The 22,618-nt window shown below is 40.5% G+C and overlaps 1 protein-coding gene across 3 annotated transcripts in view; it reads right to left on the bottom strand.

Annotated features, from left to right (window-relative positions):
* The window catches only part of MLIP (muscular LMNA interacting protein), a 122,372-nt gene that overhangs the window by 27,864 nt on the left and 71,890 nt on the right, over window positions 1-22,618 (bottom strand). For all 3 annotated transcript variants that reach the window (XM_074895763.1, XM_074895765.1, XM_074895764.1), the window contains exons 7-11: window positions 22,484-22,567; window positions 22,329-22,388; window positions 20,571-20,615; window positions 16,136-16,180; window positions 2,285-2,410 (exon numbers count right to left, since the gene is read on the bottom strand). In XM_074895763.1, the coding sequence (XP_074751864.1) occupies window positions 2,285-2,410; window positions 16,136-16,180; window positions 20,571-20,615; window positions 22,329-22,388; window positions 22,484-22,567 (360 nt within the window). The remainder of the gene's footprint in view (window positions 1-2,284; window positions 2,411-16,135; window positions 16,181-20,570; window positions 20,616-22,328; window positions 22,389-22,483; window positions 22,568-22,618) is intronic.

Below are 22,618 nucleotides of genomic sequence, written 5' to 3'. Positions count from 1 at the left end.
TGTCTGGGCACCAAGCCCAGTTCCACAGACTGTGCTGCAGCACTATTACAGACACTGAAACCCCTCAGGAGATTTTTCACTATGTTGTAAGATTGGTAACATACTCATGTGGACACACAAATCTTCATTGAAAGGGACTTATATCAGCACCATAGACCTACTCTGAGAGGCAAGAGCTGAAATCATAAGCATATCCTGTTTTGTTCAGCACTTTAGTGTTTTCCCCAGATCTGGCTATTATCATAGTATTAATTGTTGTATTAGACCACCACTAGAATCATATAGCCATTTCTCACGCAAACAAAACCAGTTTCTGTTAAGTCAGTGAATCCATCTGGATACAGGTCTAAATACTTCCTTTTTCAGAACAAAGATGTCTTAACAGAGATATCCCAAAATAACAAGAATTTTACAACATGTGGTATTTCTTAGGTTAGGAAGCAATTTATCAGTACTTTAAAACATATGACATTGTTCTTTTAAATAAAGGAAGAAAAACTGAAAATATCCATTGTGAAATTAACTTTTCCATCTATCAAAGTCAATATCATCTATCAAAGTAATTTGTTTAGTTCATTTTAATACATAGCTTTTATATAAACTAATCTGGGCTTTTGCTATAACAACCACATTTATTGACGCACTTACTGTATCATCAGTACTTCAGTAATATGAATCATAAGTAATTTATAAGGTGTAAGTTGACTGGTTTTCACAGTTTCAAATGTCATAAAGGTTCAGACTATGGCAATAACCCCAGGTTGTATTTGCCTGAAAATACAAAGTTTGGTGATGATAATATCATTCTTTCATCAGCAAAATGATAGCCAGCAGAATCTGTGCCCAGCCCTGATGAAAGAGAGGTATGAGCTGCCCCTGCTTTTGCAGAGACGCCCCGCTGAGGTGGCCTAGAACAGAAGTTCTCTAGCAGCAACTCTAGGTCAGTGCTCCTCCTCTTTCATTCCAGGTGAAGGGCAGCACATTGCCTTCCTTGGCATCAGAAGAGTTTCAGTAAGTTGAAGCATGAAAAACTCATCATGAGCTCACCTGTAGTCTCTGAGGTCAAATATTCACTGTCAACCTCAAAAGTGCAGAGACAAGTTGTAAATTATAATTTTTATTCAGTTTTTCTTATATTTTACAGAAACTCTACATTCTGTGGAAACTTATAGAATTAGAAACCTTCTGATGCCACCCATACATGTTGCTGGAACCCACTAATACTACAAATAAATCTCTGTTTGTAATGGTGCAGTACTCTCGAGAAACATTGTGATTTTCCTACAGCAAGTCAGAGCTAGGGGGAGGAATGGAAAGAACTGAAATGAAAATCTTAAAAAAATTCAGTTCTAACGGGAAGAAGAGAAGACTGTCATTGCTAAATTCTCTCTAATGTGACTAGAGAGGCACAGAAGACAAAATCAGTTAGCAAGGTATTTCATTCACATCATGTCTGACAAGAGGACTATTGGCTTCATTTTACTACCCTCCAGATTGAGGATTCCGAACATACTGGATAGGTTGATAATAAGCTCTTACAGGGACATTCAGATTACATGGTTAAGGTTTAATTCACAATAATTCACAGAAACACAAAGGCGTGAGAAAAGGCTGACAGACCATTTATCTAGGGTTTCTCTGAGATCATGGCTCATACACATCAGGAAAGTTCAAGATGTGTTTTTGCAAAGTGATCCCATGGCTTTATGAAGAGGTCTGTGGAAGAAGACAGCACTTTTGCTGCCCTGTGACTGCCGATTCATGCTCCTTGCATATGATAGGGGAGATGTCCCCTCAAATGGTGAAGGGACATGAATACAGACCTGGGGGAGCTATGCATTGGGGAGTGACATGGAAGCTCACTGGGGCTTCTCTGCAGTCTCCCTTGAAGGAAGAGTGAACTTTGCCCAGTCCTTGCTGTCCTCATTTCTGTTTAGAGAAGATTCAGGTCTGGACCCTAAATGGAGGAAGTGCTTTCTAGCAGATCTGATCCAAACACTTGCTTGACAAGGAAGCACAGGATTTCCACTTTCTCCTATACATCATTTCCTACAGACATCATACAAAGGTCCTCTCCTCAACATACAGGTTTTTAGATCACCAAAAAAAATGTTTCTGTATAAAGCCCAGCTGCCCATTTCCAGCCTGGAGCCAGGTGCCCCTTGGAGAATTATCTAACTTTGCAAAAAAAAGAAGAGACCAGAACAAAATAAGGATCTAAGATTAGTCCATCATCTTTAAGAAAACTAGCTGAGGCTACAAAATCGGAGTGTGAGTTACTTACCTGCTCAATATTTTGATCACCGATTTCTTCAAGGTACTTTTTAAAAGGATTGGGTTGATAGGGCTCCTCCTTTTGGTGTGCACTCTTGCCTTTCACCAGCACGGGACGAATGACACCAGGTTTTGTCTTGACCCATAGCACACCCAGGAGAAAAGAGATAGTAGAAAAATAAAATAAAATAAAATACTTTACAATTTACAGAATATTTGTTGGACAAGTCAATTCCAGCAGGGCTTCACTGACTAGATTCTTAAAAATATTATTAATAACATAGTTCACCACCAAAATTATTCAGGTGTCATGCTGCCTGACCTACTTTTAATACAGACTGTGGACAAAAATGGCAAGAGCTGGTTTTATGCACAGATCCTCGCCACTGACATCTGTTTATTACCCACACAAAAATAGATGCTGGGCTTTCAGACTATGGTTTGTGGGCTTTGCTGGCTGGTTTTGCTAGCTGTTCAGCTGCATCTTGATAAGTTCATCAAGTCACACTTTATGCACAGCTACACATCTGCTTTCACACTTCAAATTCCTTTCTGGGCTCCTCAAAACAGTAACAGTGAAACAAGAAAAGGCAATATGTGATGCTGTTAACTTACACCCAGGCAACACATTAGGGAAAAGTATTTCTGGGGAGTAATACCAGTGATTGCATGTTGTATTTTGACAGTGTCTTTAAGAGTTCACTTGGAAAAGTACAATTCTAGAGAATTCAATCAGCTTGGATGTGTGATACACCTCATTTCAGATAAATCGGATTATTTCATCAAGAAAAAGTTTCTTCATTAGCTACTAGCCAACCAAACAAATTACTATTAACTTGTTATTTTAGTACATCTTTGATTTTCAGAATTCTAACAGTAGTCTAACATGATGGATTGAGGCATAAACTCTAAATGGAGGCTAGAGGTTCATTTTAAAACAGACAACTTGTTCAGTAAGTAAAGGAAGGAAAAAGTGTACATTCTCACTAGAATTTGGTAAGTACTGAAGTCCTGGAGGGGACTGTGATTGAATTTAAACTTTAAAAAAAGTGAGTTATATTCTCCTCTGTTATGGCTACCCCATAGAAAATGGGTGGTCTTTGTCATAACTGATATAGATAACAACAGGACTGCTGCTGAGCTCCTTCTGTGGTTGCAGCTCACAGAGGCAGTTTGCCCAGCTGGGACTGAGAAACAGGCTCTGTCACAACTCCCCATCCTCAGTACCCAGCAGGGTATAAAAATGAAGAGAAAAAATGTGATTTGCCATTAGATTTATTTGTAAGATTTAGACTACGTACATTTAATAACACCATGCTGTCTGTTTATAAAAGCAATACACTTAAGCAGTCTGTCTGGAAAAAAGATAAGTTTACTGTGAATGTAAGCTTAAAATGATACAGCTGAGATTCCTGGATGTATTGTGTAAACTAAGTTATGGACCACCTTAAAATAAGATCTGCAGGTATTCAGCAAGGACCAGGCAAGAGGAGCACCCATCAGAGGGGAGGGTGCAGGAGGCAGGAGATGTCCCCATGTCTTACACTTCTGACTCTGCCCTGGGAAAGGACAGAGCAGCGCCCAGGGGCTGAAGAAGGCAGCAGAGGTGGGAGGAGCACAACACACCTGGGAAAACCAAAGCCCAGGCAGCAAAATATCTTCCCTTAGCTTTGTGTTTTCTCCCCTCCCTCCTTTCCACAGGTTGGGGCCCTTTCATCTGCCCATCAAATAAGACAAAAAACTTTTAACTGAAAGCAAAAAATAAGCCATGAGGTGAAATTAACTTTTTAAAAAGAGTAATGACTGCCAAGTTGCATTAAAAACTTAAACATTTTGATTAAAGAAGGTAAATTTAATGAAAGATAGAGTGCTCATTTAATGAACTTACAGTTGTTCATGACTATCTCCTTGTAAGATTCACCATAAAATAATCGTTTTCCTCTCTAATATTTCTGAGAAGAGTTTGTAAAAGACTCCTGGCTTTCAACACAAAGGTAAATATAAAAATATAAAGAAAACTACAGTTGTTATCGAGTCATCATTACGCAGACAAAGGACCCATGGCCTTCTTGCACTCTTCCACACCATGTAACCATGCAATTAAAAGCCCATTGAGGTACCTGAAATCACCAAGGATAAGCTACTCTCCTTACGCAGGAAACCTCTTCCAAAAGCACACTGTAGAAATGCTTTTAAGGAAGCTCTTTCTGAACAACACTGCACACTCAAGTGCTGGCTGAGTCATATGTTTATGTCTGACTCTGCTAGCAGAATGGCAGATATCAGCCAACAACCAGAATTTGAAATGCTTTATTAGTGCCCTGACAAGTTGTATAAAGTCTTTGATTCAAAACTAAAAGCTTGAACTTTTTCTTTGATAGAAGGTGGCACAACTAACACTGCTGAGAAACAAGCTAAAACTTAGTTTTGCTAAGGAAAGTGTTGGTTTTTCTGCAACAGCACTGAAAAATGGTAGAGGCTGTTATGGTAGCAATGGGCTGCCATCTGTTTTGCTGATTAAGGATACCAGTTAAACTTGGACATCAGAGTGAAAAGAGTAGGCATATTTTACTGGGGATAACTAAATAATGTAGCAGAGTAATACAGAAAACACACAGTAACACAGAATAGTGCACTTAAAGTAAACAAATAGGAAAATACAGGGTAATGCATCAAATCATTACTACCTGAGAGAGAGAATAGTGATTAAGAAGGATCCCTCACCACTCGCACACGTCACCATCACCCAGCCCCGCAGTGGCTGGGCAGCCCCGGTTACAGCGAGGGTTTGCAGAGCCTGTCCCGGCAAGGGGGAAATCCTACGCGGGGCGTCCACCCACAGGTGAGGCTGCCAGAGTCGCTGTGAGCGGGTCCAGCCTTATATACCCCAAAATCAGCAAGCCAGAATAGCTGGCACCTTTGTTTTAAGTGGAAAATATCTGGTGTCACTTTCCAATGAGATTCCCCCAGAGCCTGGCCAGGGCTCAAGGGAGAAGCTAAGGGAGTTTCCCACCTTATCTAATTGATTTATGTTCTTTTTAAACAAAACAATTGGGAACATCTGTTCCCAAGGCTGGACAGCTGGCTTCATAGCCTTGTTAACTTAACCCTACTCAAAGAAAAAGAAAGACACATTCAGGATAGACATGTTTTCATCAGTAATTGAGTATATGATATCTAAGCTACATCTTTCATTAATGAGCATACATATTTCATTAATGACTACATACTAAGCTAGGAGCTTCAGCTCGGGGACTATTGTTCATGCTTCAGTACTTCAACACTTCTACCTTTTACATCAGGATAGGTGGGTTGTTATAACTCAGTACAATACCTGTTAGCACAATGGTTATCAGTTATAAAACATACAGGATTCATCTATAGGTCAACTCTGGCTTGGGCCAGATGTCCAAGCCTCAGCACTTCACCATCATATTGCTACAGCCCTATTAGCAAATTACACAAGGGCCAAGACACAATATCCAGAGCTGACCCATAACCATTTGTACTGAATCAGTGCCAGGGTGCTCCCTGGCATGGTTTTGGCCCACGTTAGCAAGCCTACAGTCAGAAACAGGAGGATAGGTTGGGTCAGGGTGCATCTCAATAGGCAGAATGGACATGGCCACACTTCTTCAAAGACAGAAGATATTTTGGCTGCATGAAAATGAGCCTAGCATGATAGTTGCCTCAAAAGTCAGAAGACCGAACTTCTCATTGGCAGGTGTATGGGCATGTTCACCTCTAATTTTTAACTCTGTTATTATGACACTGGTTGTCACTAAGATCTTGCTGAAAATGGTGAGTAAGGTCCTAGTTGCAACCCCATTCTTCTCAGCAGAGGCTTAAAATATTCTGAGTCCCATGTTTCTCCTGAGTCACCGTCACTTCCTCTTACTCAGAGTATTTAGAGATCTCCAGAGCACATAGGGCCAGACCATTCTTTGCTGGCTAGCAATGACTGCAATCACTCTTTGCAGTGCTCTGTGTAACTACACAGACATTAAGTCATTCTGGACACCTGAAGAGCTTTCCTATAAACAAGAAAGTTGCCTCTTTAACAAGAAATTGGCTTTTTAGTATGTTTTCAATACAGTGCTGTTTTGAAGCAGCTTACCCCTGAGAAAACCAGACAAATGATTAACAAAAATATGACATGTTCAGATAAAAATATATAACAAAACAGGAGACCTAGCCTTGGGATAAAAGAGTTAGTTGCCCTCTTTCTTTCGATTCTGCTCTGAGTCCATCAGACCTTGTTTGACACATAGCAAGCACCAAGACTATCTCTTTGCCTGCATAGCCTTTATATCCAGTTTTCCTGTACAAATAGTCTTTTGTAATCTTTGAAGCTTTTTGTTTCAAATGGGATAACCAAAGATTTCCTTCATGGAGAGGAACCTTCCAGTTCAATTTTTTTCCAACAAACTCAGTTTCCAAGAAAGAGACCCTGAGGCAGATGGGGCAAGTGTGAAACACACCATGCCCCAGCCAATGCATTCACGTTCTGTCAGCACTGAGAAGCCAGTCACCAAAGAAGCCTCTAAATCGTTGAGAGCACCTCCTTCAGATGGTGAGGGACTAGCTATCTTGTCATGAAGGAGCACTGCAGTTTCCACTGCCATCAAAAAGATGCTTTTTCCCCAAAAAATACAAACATAGATGCTTTGTCTAGTTGAACTGTGAAACACCTTAAAATATTTGCCTTCTATTTCTTTCCTGCCACAAATTAGCCTTCACAAAGATAAATTTGTTATTGAACTTATTAGTTTATTTTCATTTTCCTGTAGAGGCCTTACACTTGCAAAAATACAATAAAAAGTTCTAGGCAGTGTATCAGTCTACAGTGAAGTTCTCCTTCACTAGATTTTAAGGTGTGTAGTCATATAACTATGGTTAAAAGGATTTCCTCTTCCTCCAGCTAAATAGTAAATCATTCACATCACTGAAAAGGATAATTATTTTCTCCACCTCCATGCTGAAGCGGGGGCAGGTCTTGCACCAGAGCACAGAGAACAAGGACAGTCCCATTTGAAACTCAAGTTGCCTTTATTTTTGTTCATACTGAAATACTTGCATTTCAAGAAACAGCTGAATTTTCAACAAGATGGCTGATACTGTACTGTATTATGATTTCCACCAACTCTGTGCTAAGTTAAGCCCAACAGATTTTTTCCATTCTACTCAGTACAGAGATGAGTCTTTTCTTCAACAGCTGGAGAAAGGGGACAGACCCACAGTAAGAGTAGCATAAAGGAGCCACTCAGCTCTGCTGCTGTTCTGGGACCAGCAGAGGAGCAAGTATGTAAGTTTGGGACCAGAAAAGGGAACAGGTTTGCCCAGGTGCTGCTCGCTTGCCCAGGCTGGCGGCAGGGAGAGGGATAGGACCTTAGCACTAACGCTGCTCTTTGTTTCCCTCTCTGCTTTCCTCCCTTTCTTTAGGAGACTTTAGCACATTTAAGTTTCCTTCACTCACATTTTCTTTTGGTATATCATGTATTGATGTTGTTGCGTGATGGCTCTGTATGGATCACTCCTCAGTATAACTGACACATTTCACTTCAGCAGTGCCAGCAATTTGGTGTTTGAGAAAGTATGGATATAGACCCATGGCAGGTTCTGCCTTCCAGAAGATATTCATCAGTGTTCAAAGGCCATGAAATACTTCAAGCTGCCAAGTCACACTAAAATACCCCAGAATAAAATAATCCACAGAAATATGTCTAGATATTAACTGAAATACTCCAGATTTAACTCCTGGAACAGATCATGAGCATTTTTATCTATTTTTCTCTAATAATTTTCTTCCTTCAGATGCTTGAACTCTGGACAGGAGTCACTACAACTCATATCCACAAGCTTTTTCATGCAATAATTTGCACTGAGTCATTACTGTTACTATCATTTAAACCTGCTCACAAAATACAGAAATACCATTCTGCATTTGCTCTAAATAGATATGACTCATTTGCTACTATTTTTGTATATAAATACATTTCGATAAATCATAGAATCATAGAATGGTTTGGGTTGGAATGGACCTTAAAAATCTTTTAGTTCTAAATCCCGCCCTCCCTGCCATAGGCAGGGACACCTTCCACTAGACCAGGTTGCTCAAAGCCCCATCTGGCCTGGGACACTTCCAGGGAGGGGGCATCCACAGCTTCTCTGGGCAACCTGTTTCAGTGTCTCACCAACCCACACAGTAAAGAATTTCTTCCTTATATCTAATCTAAATCTACCCTCTTTCAGTTTAAAACCCTTGCCCCTCTCATCCTATCACTACACTCCCTGATAAAGAGTCCCTCCCCATCTTTCCTGTAGCCCCCTTTAATTACTGGAAGGCCACTATAAGGTCTCCCTGGAGCCTTCTCTTCTCCAGGTTGAACAACCCCAACTCTTTCAGCCTATTCTCATAGGGGAGGTGCTCCAGTCCCCTGATCACCTTCATGGTCTCCTCTGGACCCACTTGAGCATGTCCATGTCCTTTTTATGTAGGGGGCCCCAGAGCTGGACACATTACTCCAGGTGGGGTCTCATGAGAGCAGAGTAAAAGGGGAGAATCACCTCCCTTGACCTGCTGGCCAAATCTTTTGATACAGCCCAGGATACGTTTGACTTTCTGGGCTGCAAATGCACGTTGCTGGCTCATGGTCCGATTTCCATACATCAACACCCCCAAGTTGTTCTCTGCAGGGCTGCTCTCAATCCACTCATCCTCCAGCCTGTATTTGTGTTTCGGATTGCCCTGACCCATGTACAGGACCTTGCACTTGGCCTTGTTGACCTTCATGAGGTTTGCACAGGCCACATATCAAGCCTGTCAGGGTCCCTCTAGATGGCACCCCTTCCCTCCAGCGTGTCAACTACACCACACAGTTTGGTGTCATTGGTAAACTTGCTGAGGGTGCACTCAATCCCAGTCTCCATGTTGCCAACAAAGATGTTAAACAGCGCGGGTCCCAATACCAATCCCCGAGAACGCCACTGGTCACTGGTCTCTATGTGGACATTTACCATAACTCAAGTGCAACCATCCAGTCAATTCCTTATTCACCTTGCAGTCCATCTGTCAAATCTATGTCTCTCCAATTTAAAGACAAGGATGTTGTGCAGGACAGTATCAAATGCGTTGCACAAGTCCAGGTAGATGACATCAGTTGCTCTTCCCTTATCCACCAGTGCTGTAAACCTGTCATAGAAGACTACCAAATTTCTCATGCACAATTTTCCCTTAGTGAAGCCACGTTGGCTGTCACCAATCACCTCCTTATTTTCCATGTGCCCTAACATAATTTCCAGAATGATCCACTCCATGATCTTGCCAGGCACAGAGGTGAGACTGACCCATATAGTTCCCTGGGTCTTCCTTTTTTGCCTTTTTAAAAATGGTGGTTACATTTCCCCTTTTCCAGTCAGCAGGAACTTCAGGGGACTGCCATGACTTCTCAAATATGACAGGTAGTGTCTTAGCGACTTCATCTACCAAGGTCCGCAGATGCATCTCATCAGGTTGCACAGAATTGAGCAACTTCAGGTTCCTTAGGTGGTCTTGAACCTTATCATCTCCGACAATGGGCGGTTCTTCTTTCTCCCAGTCCCCACCTTTGCCTTCTGTAACTTGGGTGGCATGTCTGGAACCCTTGCCAGTGAAGACTGAGGCAACAAATTTGTTGAGTACCTGAGCCTCCTTCATGACCCACATAACAAGGTCTCCTATTTCTTCTGGAGAGGGCTCACAATTTCCCTAGTCCTCCTTTTAGGACATTCCTATAGAAGCTTTTCTTGTTGCCCTTGACATCCATGGCCAGATTTAATTCTATCAGGGCTTTGGCCTTCCTAACCTGATCTCTGCCTGCTCAGACAGTTTCTCTGTATTCCTCCCAGGCTACCTGTCCTTGGTTCCAACTCTGTAGGCTTCCTTTTAGTGTTTGAATTTGTCCAGGAGCTCCTTGTGTGTCCATGGACGCGTCCTGGCATTTTTGCCTGGATTCCTCTTTGTAGGGATGCATTGCTCCTGAGCTTGGAGGAGGTGATCCTTGAATATTAACCAGCTTTCTTGGGACCCTCTTCCCTCTAGGGCTTTAGCTCATGATACTCTGCCAAGCAGACCCCTGAAGAGGCCAAAGTCTGCTCTCCTGAAGTCCACAGTAGCAAGATTGCTGTGCACCCTCCTCACTGCCCTAAGGATCTTTAACTCCACCATTTCATGGTCACTGCATCCAAGGCTGCCCTTCAGCTTCACACTCCTCACCAGCCCCTTCTTGTTGGTGAGAACAAGGTCCTCCATAGCACCTCTCCTTGTTGTCTCCTCCATCACCTGGAGAAGGAAGTTATCATCAACACATTCCAGGAACCTCTTGGATTGCTTGTGCCCTGCTGTGTTGTCCCTCCAACAGATATCAGGGTGGTTGAAGTCCCACAAGGACCAGGGCTTGTGAATATGCGGCTGCTTCTATTTGTCTATAGAGAATCTCATCCGCTTGGTCTTCCTGGTTGGATGGCCTGTAGCAGACTGACATTATAATGTAACTTGTCCCAGCCTTCCCTTTAATCCTGACTCATTAGCTCTTGGTCAGCTCTTCATCCATCCCCAGGCAGCTGGTCCAGCTTGTCACTGACACAGAGGGCAACACCCCCTCCTCATCTCCCCTGCCTGAGCTTCCTAAAGAGCCTATATCTTTCCATTCCAACTCTCCAGTCATAGAAGTCATCCCACCATGTCTCTGTGATGCCAATAAGATTGTAGCCCTACAGGTGTGTGCATGTATTTAACTCCTCTTGCTTATTCCCCATGCTACATGCATTTTCATATAGGCATTTAAGTTGGGCCCCTGATGAAGCTGACTTACTGGCTGAAATCCCTTTGTGCTGCTCTTCAGGTGCTCTTCTGTTGACCTTGATCCCTCTCCAGGCTTTGGGCATCTGTTGCTGGCACTGGCATCAAGCTGGTAGGAGTGGGATAGACTGAGGCTCCCCTCCTCCAGCAACTGTTGTTTAAAGCCCTCTTCACCAGCCTGGCAATCCTATGACCAAAGATACTCTTCCCCTTCTCTGACAGATGGATCCCATCAGCCCGCAGTAGCCCAGGTTTCTCAAAGCAACACCCATGGTCTAAGTAGTTGAACCCCTGGCTGTGGCACCAGTCTCGTACCCAACTGTTGATTTGCCAGAATTGACTGGCCCTTTCAAACCTCTTCCCTTTGGAAGGACTGATGAAAAATCTGCCTGTGTTCCAGAGCCCCTTACCACTGCTCCCAGGGCTCTGTAATCTCTCTTGGTACTCCTCAGACTGCTCCTGGCTGTATCACTGGTGCCAATGTAAAACAACAGCAGCAGATATATAGTCAGTGGACTGTACAAGGCTCAGTAGTGTCTTGGTGACATCCCTGGTACAAGCCCCCAGTAAGCAGCACACCTCTCTCGAGTGTTTCAGGTCAGCAGATGGGTGCCTCTGTACCTCTCAGAAGAGAGTCACCTACTACCACCACCCGTTATCTCTTCTCAGATGTGCTGGTTGTTATACAGGGATCAGATTGGGCTGCCTTACTCAGCTCCAGCATCTCTCCTGATGTGACAGGTCTTTCCTCTTCAGCCTGCAGAGCGGTGAAGTGGCTCTGCAAGGGCACCTCAGGCTTCAGGGGAAGTCTCTTCCTCCTGCAGGTCCCTGCCATTGCAAGCTTCCATTCTTCTGCATTATTGGCTCCCCTCCCTTCTGTGCGTGCTGGTGGGGGAGTTTTTGGCTGTTTGGCCATGGGCTGTGGGTCCACAGCAGACAGTGCTTGGAACCAGCTATCTAATTCCTTCTCAGCCTCCCTGATGCTATGCAGCCTTCTCACCACCTCCTACAGCTCAGCCAGATGTCCTCCACCTGGGCACATCTTTTGCAGGCGGGTCTGCTGCCTGTCCCTGCCCCAGGAGAAAGGTCTGGGCACTTCCTACAGTCTGAGGTCTGCAACCTCTCCCTTCAGCAGCTCTGTCTGGATGGAGGCATCAGCCACCACTGGTGTAGATGGTGCAGAACCTCCAACTGGAGCTGCAGCCTTTGCTCTCAGACAAGTGCCCGCCATCCTGCCTTGAGGGCCAGGTAGGGTGAGTGCCCTTGGCCTGTGCAGCTGGTCACAGAACGGTGCCCAGTTGCTGGGTTGTGTGTACTTCAAGGGTCTCCTCTCGGCCAGTGGAATGTCCCTCCTTTGAAGAGGCACCCTCCCACATGAATTGCCACACCAACTGCTGCACCATGCCCTGGCTGAAGCTCCACACCGTGTTTTCCCACTCTGATTTCCGTGCTCCTGGTTGTTGGCACTCCCCAGGGCTACCCTTTCATTGCACATTCAAAAACCGCATTAAAATGTCTGAACCAAAAAAATCTAGGAAAATGGTACCAAGATATTCCAGACTGGTCCCACATGAATTTTGTTCTATTTGCTTAACATATAAAGAAAAAACCGTTGAAGTTAATGTTAACCACAATATTGTGTGTAGTGTTGGCATGCTGGGTATAGTTTTGCACTTCGTTATCATGAGTCATTCATAGTCATCTTTTAAAAGAGTACAAAGTCTGTTAATGAGAGACACAGTGGCATGCTCAACACTTTGCCTGTCCATTAGATGGAAGTCACATAATTAAGAGGTGTAGGTACAACATTTCTGGTCACCATAAATAATCAGTCCCTGGTATATAGCTAGTCAGAGAATCCACAAGAGAAGAAGTAATTAGCTGAATCATAAATCCTGCAAATTTCTAAGTCAAAATGTTACTATTGAAGAATCATTCACTAGTAGAGATCACAATGTGCTCAGAGACAGCACTGGTGTCTGAACAAAAAACAGGCACAAGAATTCCAAGGTAGTGATAGCAATTTAAAATAAGTGAAATAAAATATATAGTTAAATAATTAAAATAGTTATTAAAAAAAAAAAAAAGAAAAAATCAAAGGAGCTGCCAAAAGGATTAAGTGCTTATAAATGACTAGAATATTGCCTAAGACAGTAATATTTCAGAGAAGCTGTGTGTCAATTTATAAGAAAACTTTAAGAGATTACTAGATATTCAAAAAGCAAAGAGTGAAAAAAAGGAATAAGGAGTAAGAGGCTCTGAAGCTGTATTCAAATACAGTCCGGGGGGGGGGGGGGGGGAAGGAAGGAAGGAAGGAAGGAAGGAAAGAAAGAAAGAAAGAAAGAAAGAAAGAAAGAAAGAAAGAAAGAAAGAAAGAAAGAAAGAAAGAAAGAAAGAAAGAAAGAAAGAAAGAAAGAAAGAAAGAAAAGAAAGAAAGAAAGAAAGAAAGAAAGAAAGAAAGAAAGAAAGAAAGAAAGAAAGAAAGAAAGAAAGAAGAAAGAAAGAAAAAAATTCTAGCCCATAATATAGCAATGCCATATATTAGGCCAAGAAAGTCTTTGAGAAAAAGACTTACTGAACTGCCTTAGAACTAAAAGTCTATGGGGCCAGTAGATACAATCAAGACATAAAAAAGATCCATGAAGAAGCAGAGACCAAGGCTGAAAATTAATTCCTCACTTCTGCTTTCATCACAGGAAGATTTAGGGAGGTTCTCACACTTGAAAAAAAAAAAAAAACCAAACCAATTTGGAGGAACTGCCTCAAGTGCAGTGTCAATAAGACAGATTTGAGAATAAAATGAGCAAATAAAATGGAAGGAATAAATAAAGTTGTAAAGCAATTTCAGTGTGAAATTGCCACACGATGAATTGTGATACTTAACTTACTCCTTCAGGCATAATCAGCACCAGAAGAATGAGAAGTGGGAACTGTGGGGCAAGTTTTACTACAGGATCCTGAAGGGGACAGGGAATCACAAATCACTGCGTATGACATTTCAAGCTGTGCAAAGTAGTTGGACAAATTACATTAAAGAACAGAATTAGTATACATTTGGACAAATAATAGGGAATGCCTTTTGAAAGGGCACTCATGACTGATAAATCTTTTACAGTTATTTTAAAGAGTCAGGGATTCAAGAAAGCTGGCTGATATGGCAGATGTAGGTTATATTTAAATTAGCAATATGAGAATCTTTCGGCACCTAGAAACACACACTAGATGAAACCAAGTGAGAATCAACAGGTCATCTTATGTGAAGCTCAGTGTTTCATTTTTTTTCCCAGCATGTCCCTAAAGGCATGACCAAGGATAAAAAAATGAGGTTGCATCACAGAGCATAAAGTCCAGTGGAGGTTTAGTGATGCTACATTTGGATTTCCAAAGTCTTTAATGAAGGTCTTTCAGCAGGGTCTGCTAAGGAAATGAAACTGCTACTGAGTAAAAGAGAATATTTCCTATGGACCAGTTAAAAGATAGGAAGCAAAGACTAGAATAAATGTTTAAATTTCACAGTGGAGAGAAGTCACGAATAAAGTTCCTCAGAGATGTGCTCCGGAATCTGGGCTTTAAATTATGGATGAACAGCTAGAAAAGAGCGGCTAGTAAGGTGACAAAGTTTGCTGGTAATACTGAATCATTCAAGGGAGTAAAAACAAAATATCAGTGCAAAGAATCACAGCGAGATCTTATATTACTGAGTGAGTGAGTGAATGATAGAAAGGCAGGTGAAACTTAGCTGAATTCAACATTGATACATTTGCCAGGGAAAAAATAAACTTCATCCTAAATTTATCAGGAAATATATCCTGGACTTATTGTATACCGTTTTATGTAAACATTGTCTTACTGCTCAATACAAGTAAGAAGAACTAAAAAAATCACTAGGCATTAAGAAAGGAATAGAAATAACGATAAAGAACCTTATCATATCATCATGTAAATAGGAAGTTCTGTGTTCAGAGCTAGACAAGAGCAGTTTATGGTTTTAGTCTCCCAATCTCAAAACCAAAAATCCGAAAATGGTATCGAAAGGGCAACACGGATCATCAAAGATATGGCACAGTATCCATAGTTCTCAAAGAATGACTAAGCAGTTTTGACTTATGTATGAAAAAGAGGTGACTGATAGGGTATTATGGTTAATACCTAGAAAATCATTAATATTATTTAGAAAGTGAAGAAAGAACAATTATTTGTTGTTTCAGTACAAGAACTGAGGTCAAGCTGTATGTTTAAAACAAAGAAATAAAGTACTTCACACAATGCATAATTTAAAAGTAATCCGTACTTCTACAGAATGTTTTAGAGATCAAAGTATAGCAAGATTCATAATGTAACGGAAAAATATGAGAGAAGTGATCAAAAATTACTAAACAGAAGAAATTGATTCAGGAAGTCCCTAAAATTCCATTAGCTGAAGTATAGTGAGGATAATTTCTTATCCACGTCTTTTTTTTCCCTAGGTATTCATTAGTGGTCGCTGTCACTTGGACAGGCTCCATGACCTCTCTTCTGACTCTTCTCAGGAAGTTTGACTCCAACAGGACTAAATTGTGATCAGAGCTCAAATGAAAATCTGATTAATAAACTCCCCTTCTTTATTTGATTTTACCCTTGCTTTTCCCTAGGTAAGCCAGCTTTGATTTAAACCAGTGTGTAATAAGAAAATAGATGCCAGAATATTGTTGCATATAAACAAAGTTGTAGAAGTGGAATGTTACAAGAATCCAAGAACTGGCAGTAGACTCTATGGTTGTCATACACCTCAAGATTCAGCAAGACTCTCTAGTTTGTCATTTAGCCCACGGGTTTACAAGTAGTGTCAGGATTTACAGTTTCTTAAAACAGGTATGTATTCAGTACAGAAGAAAGCAAAGCAGCTCTGCAGAAGCAATGCAGCTTTGTAAGATATTGACTGCGGCTTCTTTCAAAGGACTAAGAAAGTAAATAGTATATACTTTAGATTTTGTTCTTGTTCAATTTTTGAAAAACAGCATATCACAGCTGTGCAATACATACCAGCTGACTCTCTGTTACCATAGGTGCCGATTTGTAAAGGTTGGCCTGCAAAAAAGGTAAATATATACCATATTACATACAGTATCATAGTGACTACCATGATGACAGAAGAAAAATCCATGGACAGCAGTATGCTTAGGTACAGAAGCTTTTAGCACTGATGCAGTGACATACAATTGGTAAGAAAATTTAAAATATTGTAATTTCCAGTTTATTTCTAGGTATAAACAAATATAAATGCCTGTTTTCAAAATTTTAGGGATACTTTTCTCCAAGTACAATAAAATTTCACTTTTTCATCTTGATCATAGTTTGAATCTTGAAACGTAAATCCTGACATTTCTGAGCCTGCCATTATCTGTTAATTTGCAGCATCAATGTTATTAACGCTATTGATTGTATTGGGAGCTCCATCTAACCTTCTCATCCTTCTGACTTTACACTATGAAAACCAGAACAATCCTACTCAAAGCATTACTTTTTTTTTTTTTTTTTTTTTCTGAACAGCAGAAGCCCTATTTTCCAGATCAAGGGTAAATGTGATGAAGACAAAGTGTGTGTGTGTGTGTGTGTGTGTGTACGTGAAATAGCCATGTGCCACATGCTTATTTGCCTGTGTAATGGTGAGATTCAGAATTTCTGGTACACTGATTCCTCCAACCAACTTCTTAATGCTCTGTAGGAGTTCCACTGGATAATACAGTGTTTCTGTTCAAATAACATGCCCTTCCTTGATGTAGATGTGACATGGATGCCTTGAGACTCTAAAATGGGAATATTCTTCAGTATGGTGGTAAAAAAAGTACTAGATACAATGGTTAGATGTTATAGCTGTAGTAGAAGACAAGCCAGTATCATTACAGACTGCACTCTCTGCAGAAGTACCACTACAGTTGGATTTTTATCAACTCAACTGTATGTTCCTCTCACTGTTTCAAGAAGAAAAGCAATCCCAGCATGTTTGGAGAGGGAAGAACATGCTCTTCCTTTGCTGACCTGTGAGAAAAACCTTTCAGAGATTTGACCACAGAACTCTAGACATGGTCTCCCAAGTGCTAAACAGAGATGTTTAATCACTCCCTAGTCCCGTTGGGTGTATCATCCTGCACTGATGGTGATAACAGCATCACCACAAGCCATGATAGAAACTGTGCTCCTCGCTGAGAGCACTCACATCTTTAACACAGCCACTGCTGGAGGAAACCTTCCCACCCACACAGAGACAGCTGTGATTTAGCACTAAATCTACAAGAAGTACATCTGCCCTTGACAGAGTAAACTAGAGTTTTTACTAGTGGTTACTTACATACCAGAGACTTTCTTTCATACCATTAACCAAGTGTGATGATCAGTCTCATTGTGAGCTTAAAAATCTCAAAACACTTCAAAGTGATCTACAGATACAATCAGGCTGGAATTAAATTCTCTCACTTCAGGGGTGCAAATTAAGAGTAAATCTCATTTCAGAGGGGTTACCTGAAATGTATATAAGCACAGCAGACCACAGATAAAGAAAAGGGCTACTTATTTCTTCATGTCTGTGCGCATTTTTAGCTGCTTCATGTTCTCTCATTTTTTCATTTGTGTCATGTCTATAGCACTTTAGAAAAATTTTTTGAGACTAGAACTGTCAAAAAGAGCAAAAATGTCAATAATATGCAAAGTAATTGTTCCAATTAATCATAAGAACTTGTTTCTAAAATAATTTAAGTGGGAATTAGCTAGAACTTGAAATTAAAGTTAAGAAAGCTTTTGTTGGTGACAGTAATTATATGGAAATACAGTGACTAAGTATATATATTAGGGCACTCAATAACCATAAAAGTAATTTATTTAGAGAATTATTATTATATTATTATTAAAATCAGCAGTATCATCCCTGAAGCCAACAGAGATGCACTATTATGAAATAGTGAATAGGATCATATCAAAGACCATACAGTTTAAAAAGTTATTAAATGACAGTTGTAGTACTTATTTGTCAAACTGGCACAAACTGCTGTAATTTCACTGAAGTTAAGACATTTTTCTGTACTTTTTATACATCCCCTTGCTATTTGTACAATCTTCTACATCCTTAAAAGGATGTAAAAAAGGTTCTGAAGTGCATGAGAAGACAAAAAATAATTGAGATGAAGGCAAATCTATGCCATTTTAACTGCGAAATGGCAGGACAATTCAACATATTTTTATATGTATAGTCTACTATTCCATATCATCTATTGAAGTTATTAGTAATACCACCATGTTTGCATACACATACATTTCTATGTGTGTGTGTTTATAAATAATACCTTAGCATGATGAGAAAAACACCCTCAAAGCAACATTTTGACAAGTGTCAATATCAGACATCACGAACACAAAAATATTAAGAAAATTATATTGCTCAATTACCATTTTAATTCCTTATAGTAAAATCAATTGTTGCATAAACTAAAATAATTCTTCTAAAAGAAAAAAATATTTGCAAGAAAAGAATGGCTGAAAATCATTACTCCAAGACAGCTCACATGAGACACCCCAGGTCTCCTGAGGGAACTCACAATTTGATATTATGATAACAAGTGTCCCTATAATACTCAGTTCCTGATTTCTACCAGGGACACTGTTAAATTGGCTCCAAGTATGCACCTTGTTTCAAAACAGACATCTTGTACCTCCTATGAAGAAATGTTGGCCCCTGGATTATATCTCCTCTAGTGAACAAAAGTCAGCACATGGAGTGGATCAGGAACAGGTCCTTCCCAGTTAATGCACACTCCCTTGCATGCTTTGGGTCACACCACCTACCACACTTCCAGACAGCTCTCCATCATGGTCTGCATTGTAGCTGAAGGAATGAGGCCACCCTGGCTCTTGTGCTGGGCTGAGGAGCTCACTTTGAAGGAAGGGAAGTGGAAGGGGAAGAGAAGACAACTCTATGGCAACCACCTCAGTGTGTCCTTGCCCTAAGGACCAGAGGATAACCCACTACTTGGTTTATTAGCAGGGACTGAAATAACCTATGTATGTCTTACCAAGGGAGCAGAACAAGAGGGGGAGAAAGAGCTGTAACATATGGGGGCTGTTAGGAACACCTGGCTCATCCCTTAGGAGACTGCTGCAGAGTGCCGTGATGCCAGAATCCAGGAGAGCCTGGACCCACCAAGTTCAGCCACTACAGCCTGAAGATCACAGTTCATTTTCTGACACAAAAAAATGCAACATGCTTGTACATTTTATAGGAAAGGTTAGCCTACCAATAATCCTCTGCATTATTCCCAATCGTATTTTTAAATAGTGATTTGTCATTTATCAAGAACATTCCAGGGAGACTGGGAAGGAAGAGTTTGTAAAAGTGATTTTCTATGCCAGCAAAGAAAACCTAACTTTATCCCCAGGCATATAAGTTGAATGCCTGAATTTATGGTATATGTCAGCCACAGTCTGGGGATCTGAAGATCTTCACTGGAGTGATATTAAATATACTCTGTTCTCACAGGCTACCTCTGAAACACACTCTTTTATTTTATGAAAAGGCTCTCTTCCAATATCTTTTATAATTAGTATAAGAAGGCACAATCTGTCAAGCAAAAATCACAGTATGTAATAAAATATGCATACTGTCACATTCAAGAAGGAAAATGGAATTGATCAGTCAAGCATTGTGCTGGCATAAAACTGGGAAGCCTCTATTGCTTTGCCAGCACTGCTTTGATTTGAGCTTCAATAGAAATGCTGAATGATGAATAGTAAGCAGAGATTTCTCACCACATGACTAGATGAGTTGTAAGTAAAATATGGAACCTGCAGTAACTGTGTGTGCTAGTGAGAATTAAAATGTTAATTGGGTTTAATGTTTCAATAATTGAACTGATGACTCAATACAGATACTTTCTTTATATGTTGGAATGTGTGTGTATGTGACAAAACAGCTACTATTCATGTAAGGCTAAACTGTGAGTTTTCAGCCAGCTTGGAAGGAAAAGTTTGGGTCAGCCTCAAATTCTGATGGATGGGCAAGAACCAAAGAGCTTCTACCAAGGTAAATCCCCTACTATGCAGGCTGAGTTCAAACAAATAAACATTTCAACATCCATAACAGTCTGTTTGCCAAACAGCTGAGCTCTTGTCCAATGCTCGAAGCCAGCAACAACAAAGAAGTATGTGAATAAATTAAATAAATTAATTTTAACATCATATTCACACAGGTAAAATTATCAGTAGACACTGCACTGAGGAGATTCCAGCCATGATGGATTTACAACAGGGGGATGACATCTCAAGTCTCAATTGCCAGTGCTCTAACCTACTCACTTTGCAGTAGATACAACACCTCATGTCATGAAGAGAGATGACTGCTGCATGCAGACTCACCTATAGTACAGTAGCAAGATTAGACAAAATAGACATTTTTGCATGCAAAATATAGAGTAATTATAAAAGTACTTACATATCTTGTTTCACGCCCAGCTGCTCTCTGCAGCGTTGCTGACACCTAATACAAAATTTATATTAAGAGCAATGAGTTATTTTGAGGAGTAACTGAGAGAGATTTTCATCATTGTGACGTTATTAATTGCTCAGATTCAATAAAATTTCGGTTTTTCATAAAAATTCATGAGATACATGAGAATAAGGTATATTAAAGTTTTGCTTGAGATGATTATGTAGCAAATGTTGTATTTAGTTTTTAGTGCTCAAAAAATATTGATCCCATTCTATTCAAGCTGGCCTTTAAATTGTCTGTGAGATGTGCCATAACAAAATGCTTATTAGTAGACAGCCATAGGTGTAGTTGCCCCATAAAATGTAAGTGACATGCTCACAAATTAACTTGAAATGACATCTTTCCATGTTCTGATCTCCAAGAACTTGCTTTCCTCTGACTAATCCATTCTATATCTAAGGCATTTACTTATATACTCTTTTTCCCTTCCTGTCTGTGATTCTCTTTTATCATCAGTTTAAGCATTTTGCTCTCTCATTCTGAGGTCCTCACAATCTTTATGTTGGTCCCTATGCTACACAACATCCTGTTAAACTCCCCTTTTGATCCCTTTACTTGGTTTCATTACTGCTAACAGATGCCTTCCATTTGGCTCAAGGAAGTAGTTTTTGGATGCTACAGCTCAAAAGACCAACTTAGTGGCAGAATTTTAACCAGTTTAGATTCAGTGAAGGCATTGGAAAACAATTCCTCAATAGCAGTCTCTGCTTACTTTTTCGGCTACCAACTTTCCATCTGCTTCCATTTTTCAGCTGCCTGAAGCCTGATTCAGTACTGAGTGATGGTTGACAGAAGTAATTTGAAAAATGAAAATTAAATTTGAAGTGTATATTGAATATACTCACTCAGGAATGCTGGTTCTGTGCCTTATTTTTGCAAGGTAGACTGGACATTGTGCAGGATATTTTGAATGCATTAACTTTTTGATATGTTTCCTTGCCAAAAATACCTTTTCTCCTGTTTACAGTTGTATTTCCTCCATTTTCCCTTTCTTATAGCTAGTAATACCAACTTAAAGTTGCCTGAAGCAAACAGAATACAGGACCCTCATGTCCTGGTTATTCATCCTTCTGAACCCAGAAGGCACACCAATATAACATAGTGAAACCAGAGGATTAAAACCAGTATAGAAAGTTTTTCCTGCTTCTCACTACCTGTTTCTGTGTTATCCAGGGTAAATGGATGTATAATAGTAGACAGCCCCCTCCTGTGAGGGGCCAGAGTTGAAAGGAAATCAGCACTTAAGAACAAGTCTACATATTAATTTAATTATCCCATTATTTTACAACCAATAATGAATATGAAAAAAAAATCTGGAAGGTGTTCCAAATCACTGAAGCTAGAAACATTGGATGTTCTGTAGTAGGGACCCACAGATGGAATGGAATCTGGCAGACAGCCAGAGACCCTGCAATCTGAAAGGCAAGGTATGAAGGATTTCTTTCTTGTGGATCCTAGCTTCTGAAACCTTAATAAACACGTTCTCTTTCATAATAGAACTCCTGACTTCAGGAAAGCATCCTGCGAGGAAGGCTGTACTGACTTTAGGGCTACAGTTCTGTCCTTCCATGTCTTCCAAACCACTGAACAAGCCTACTGATGTTGCATCTCCTAACTGCTCTCTGTTGCCATGAGCTTCACTGTTGTGACTTTGTTTGCTTTATGTCTACTTGGAAAGAATATTTGGGCTTATTCACCTACCTTGCCAACATCTGACTCAGTGCTCATCTGCAGAAAACTTGGAGAAGATTCGCATCGGCGCTGGAAAATTATTTTCAACAGAGAACAGACTTATTAATGCCAAGAGACAAAAGGAAAGGAAGATTAAAAGTCAGGCCCACATACTGATGGGTTACCATAGTCAACGGGTCCTGCAGGACTTGATCAATGACAGCACACAGCTCTTCTGTTTGTTGTCTGAGCTGGGCAGGGGAGCACATCTGAAAAAGGACACATCACTCAGTTAACCTTTGCTTTTTATTTTCAATAGA

Source organism: Athene noctua, chromosome 1, assembly GCF_965140245.1.
Source record: "Athene noctua chromosome 1, bAthNoc1.hap1.1, whole genome shotgun sequence".
Lineage (NCBI taxonomy): Eukaryota > Metazoa > Chordata > Aves > Strigiformes > Strigidae > Athene > Athene noctua.
Note: the sequence above shows the minus strand (reverse complement) of the source record. Positions and strands in the feature narration are given on the sequence as shown.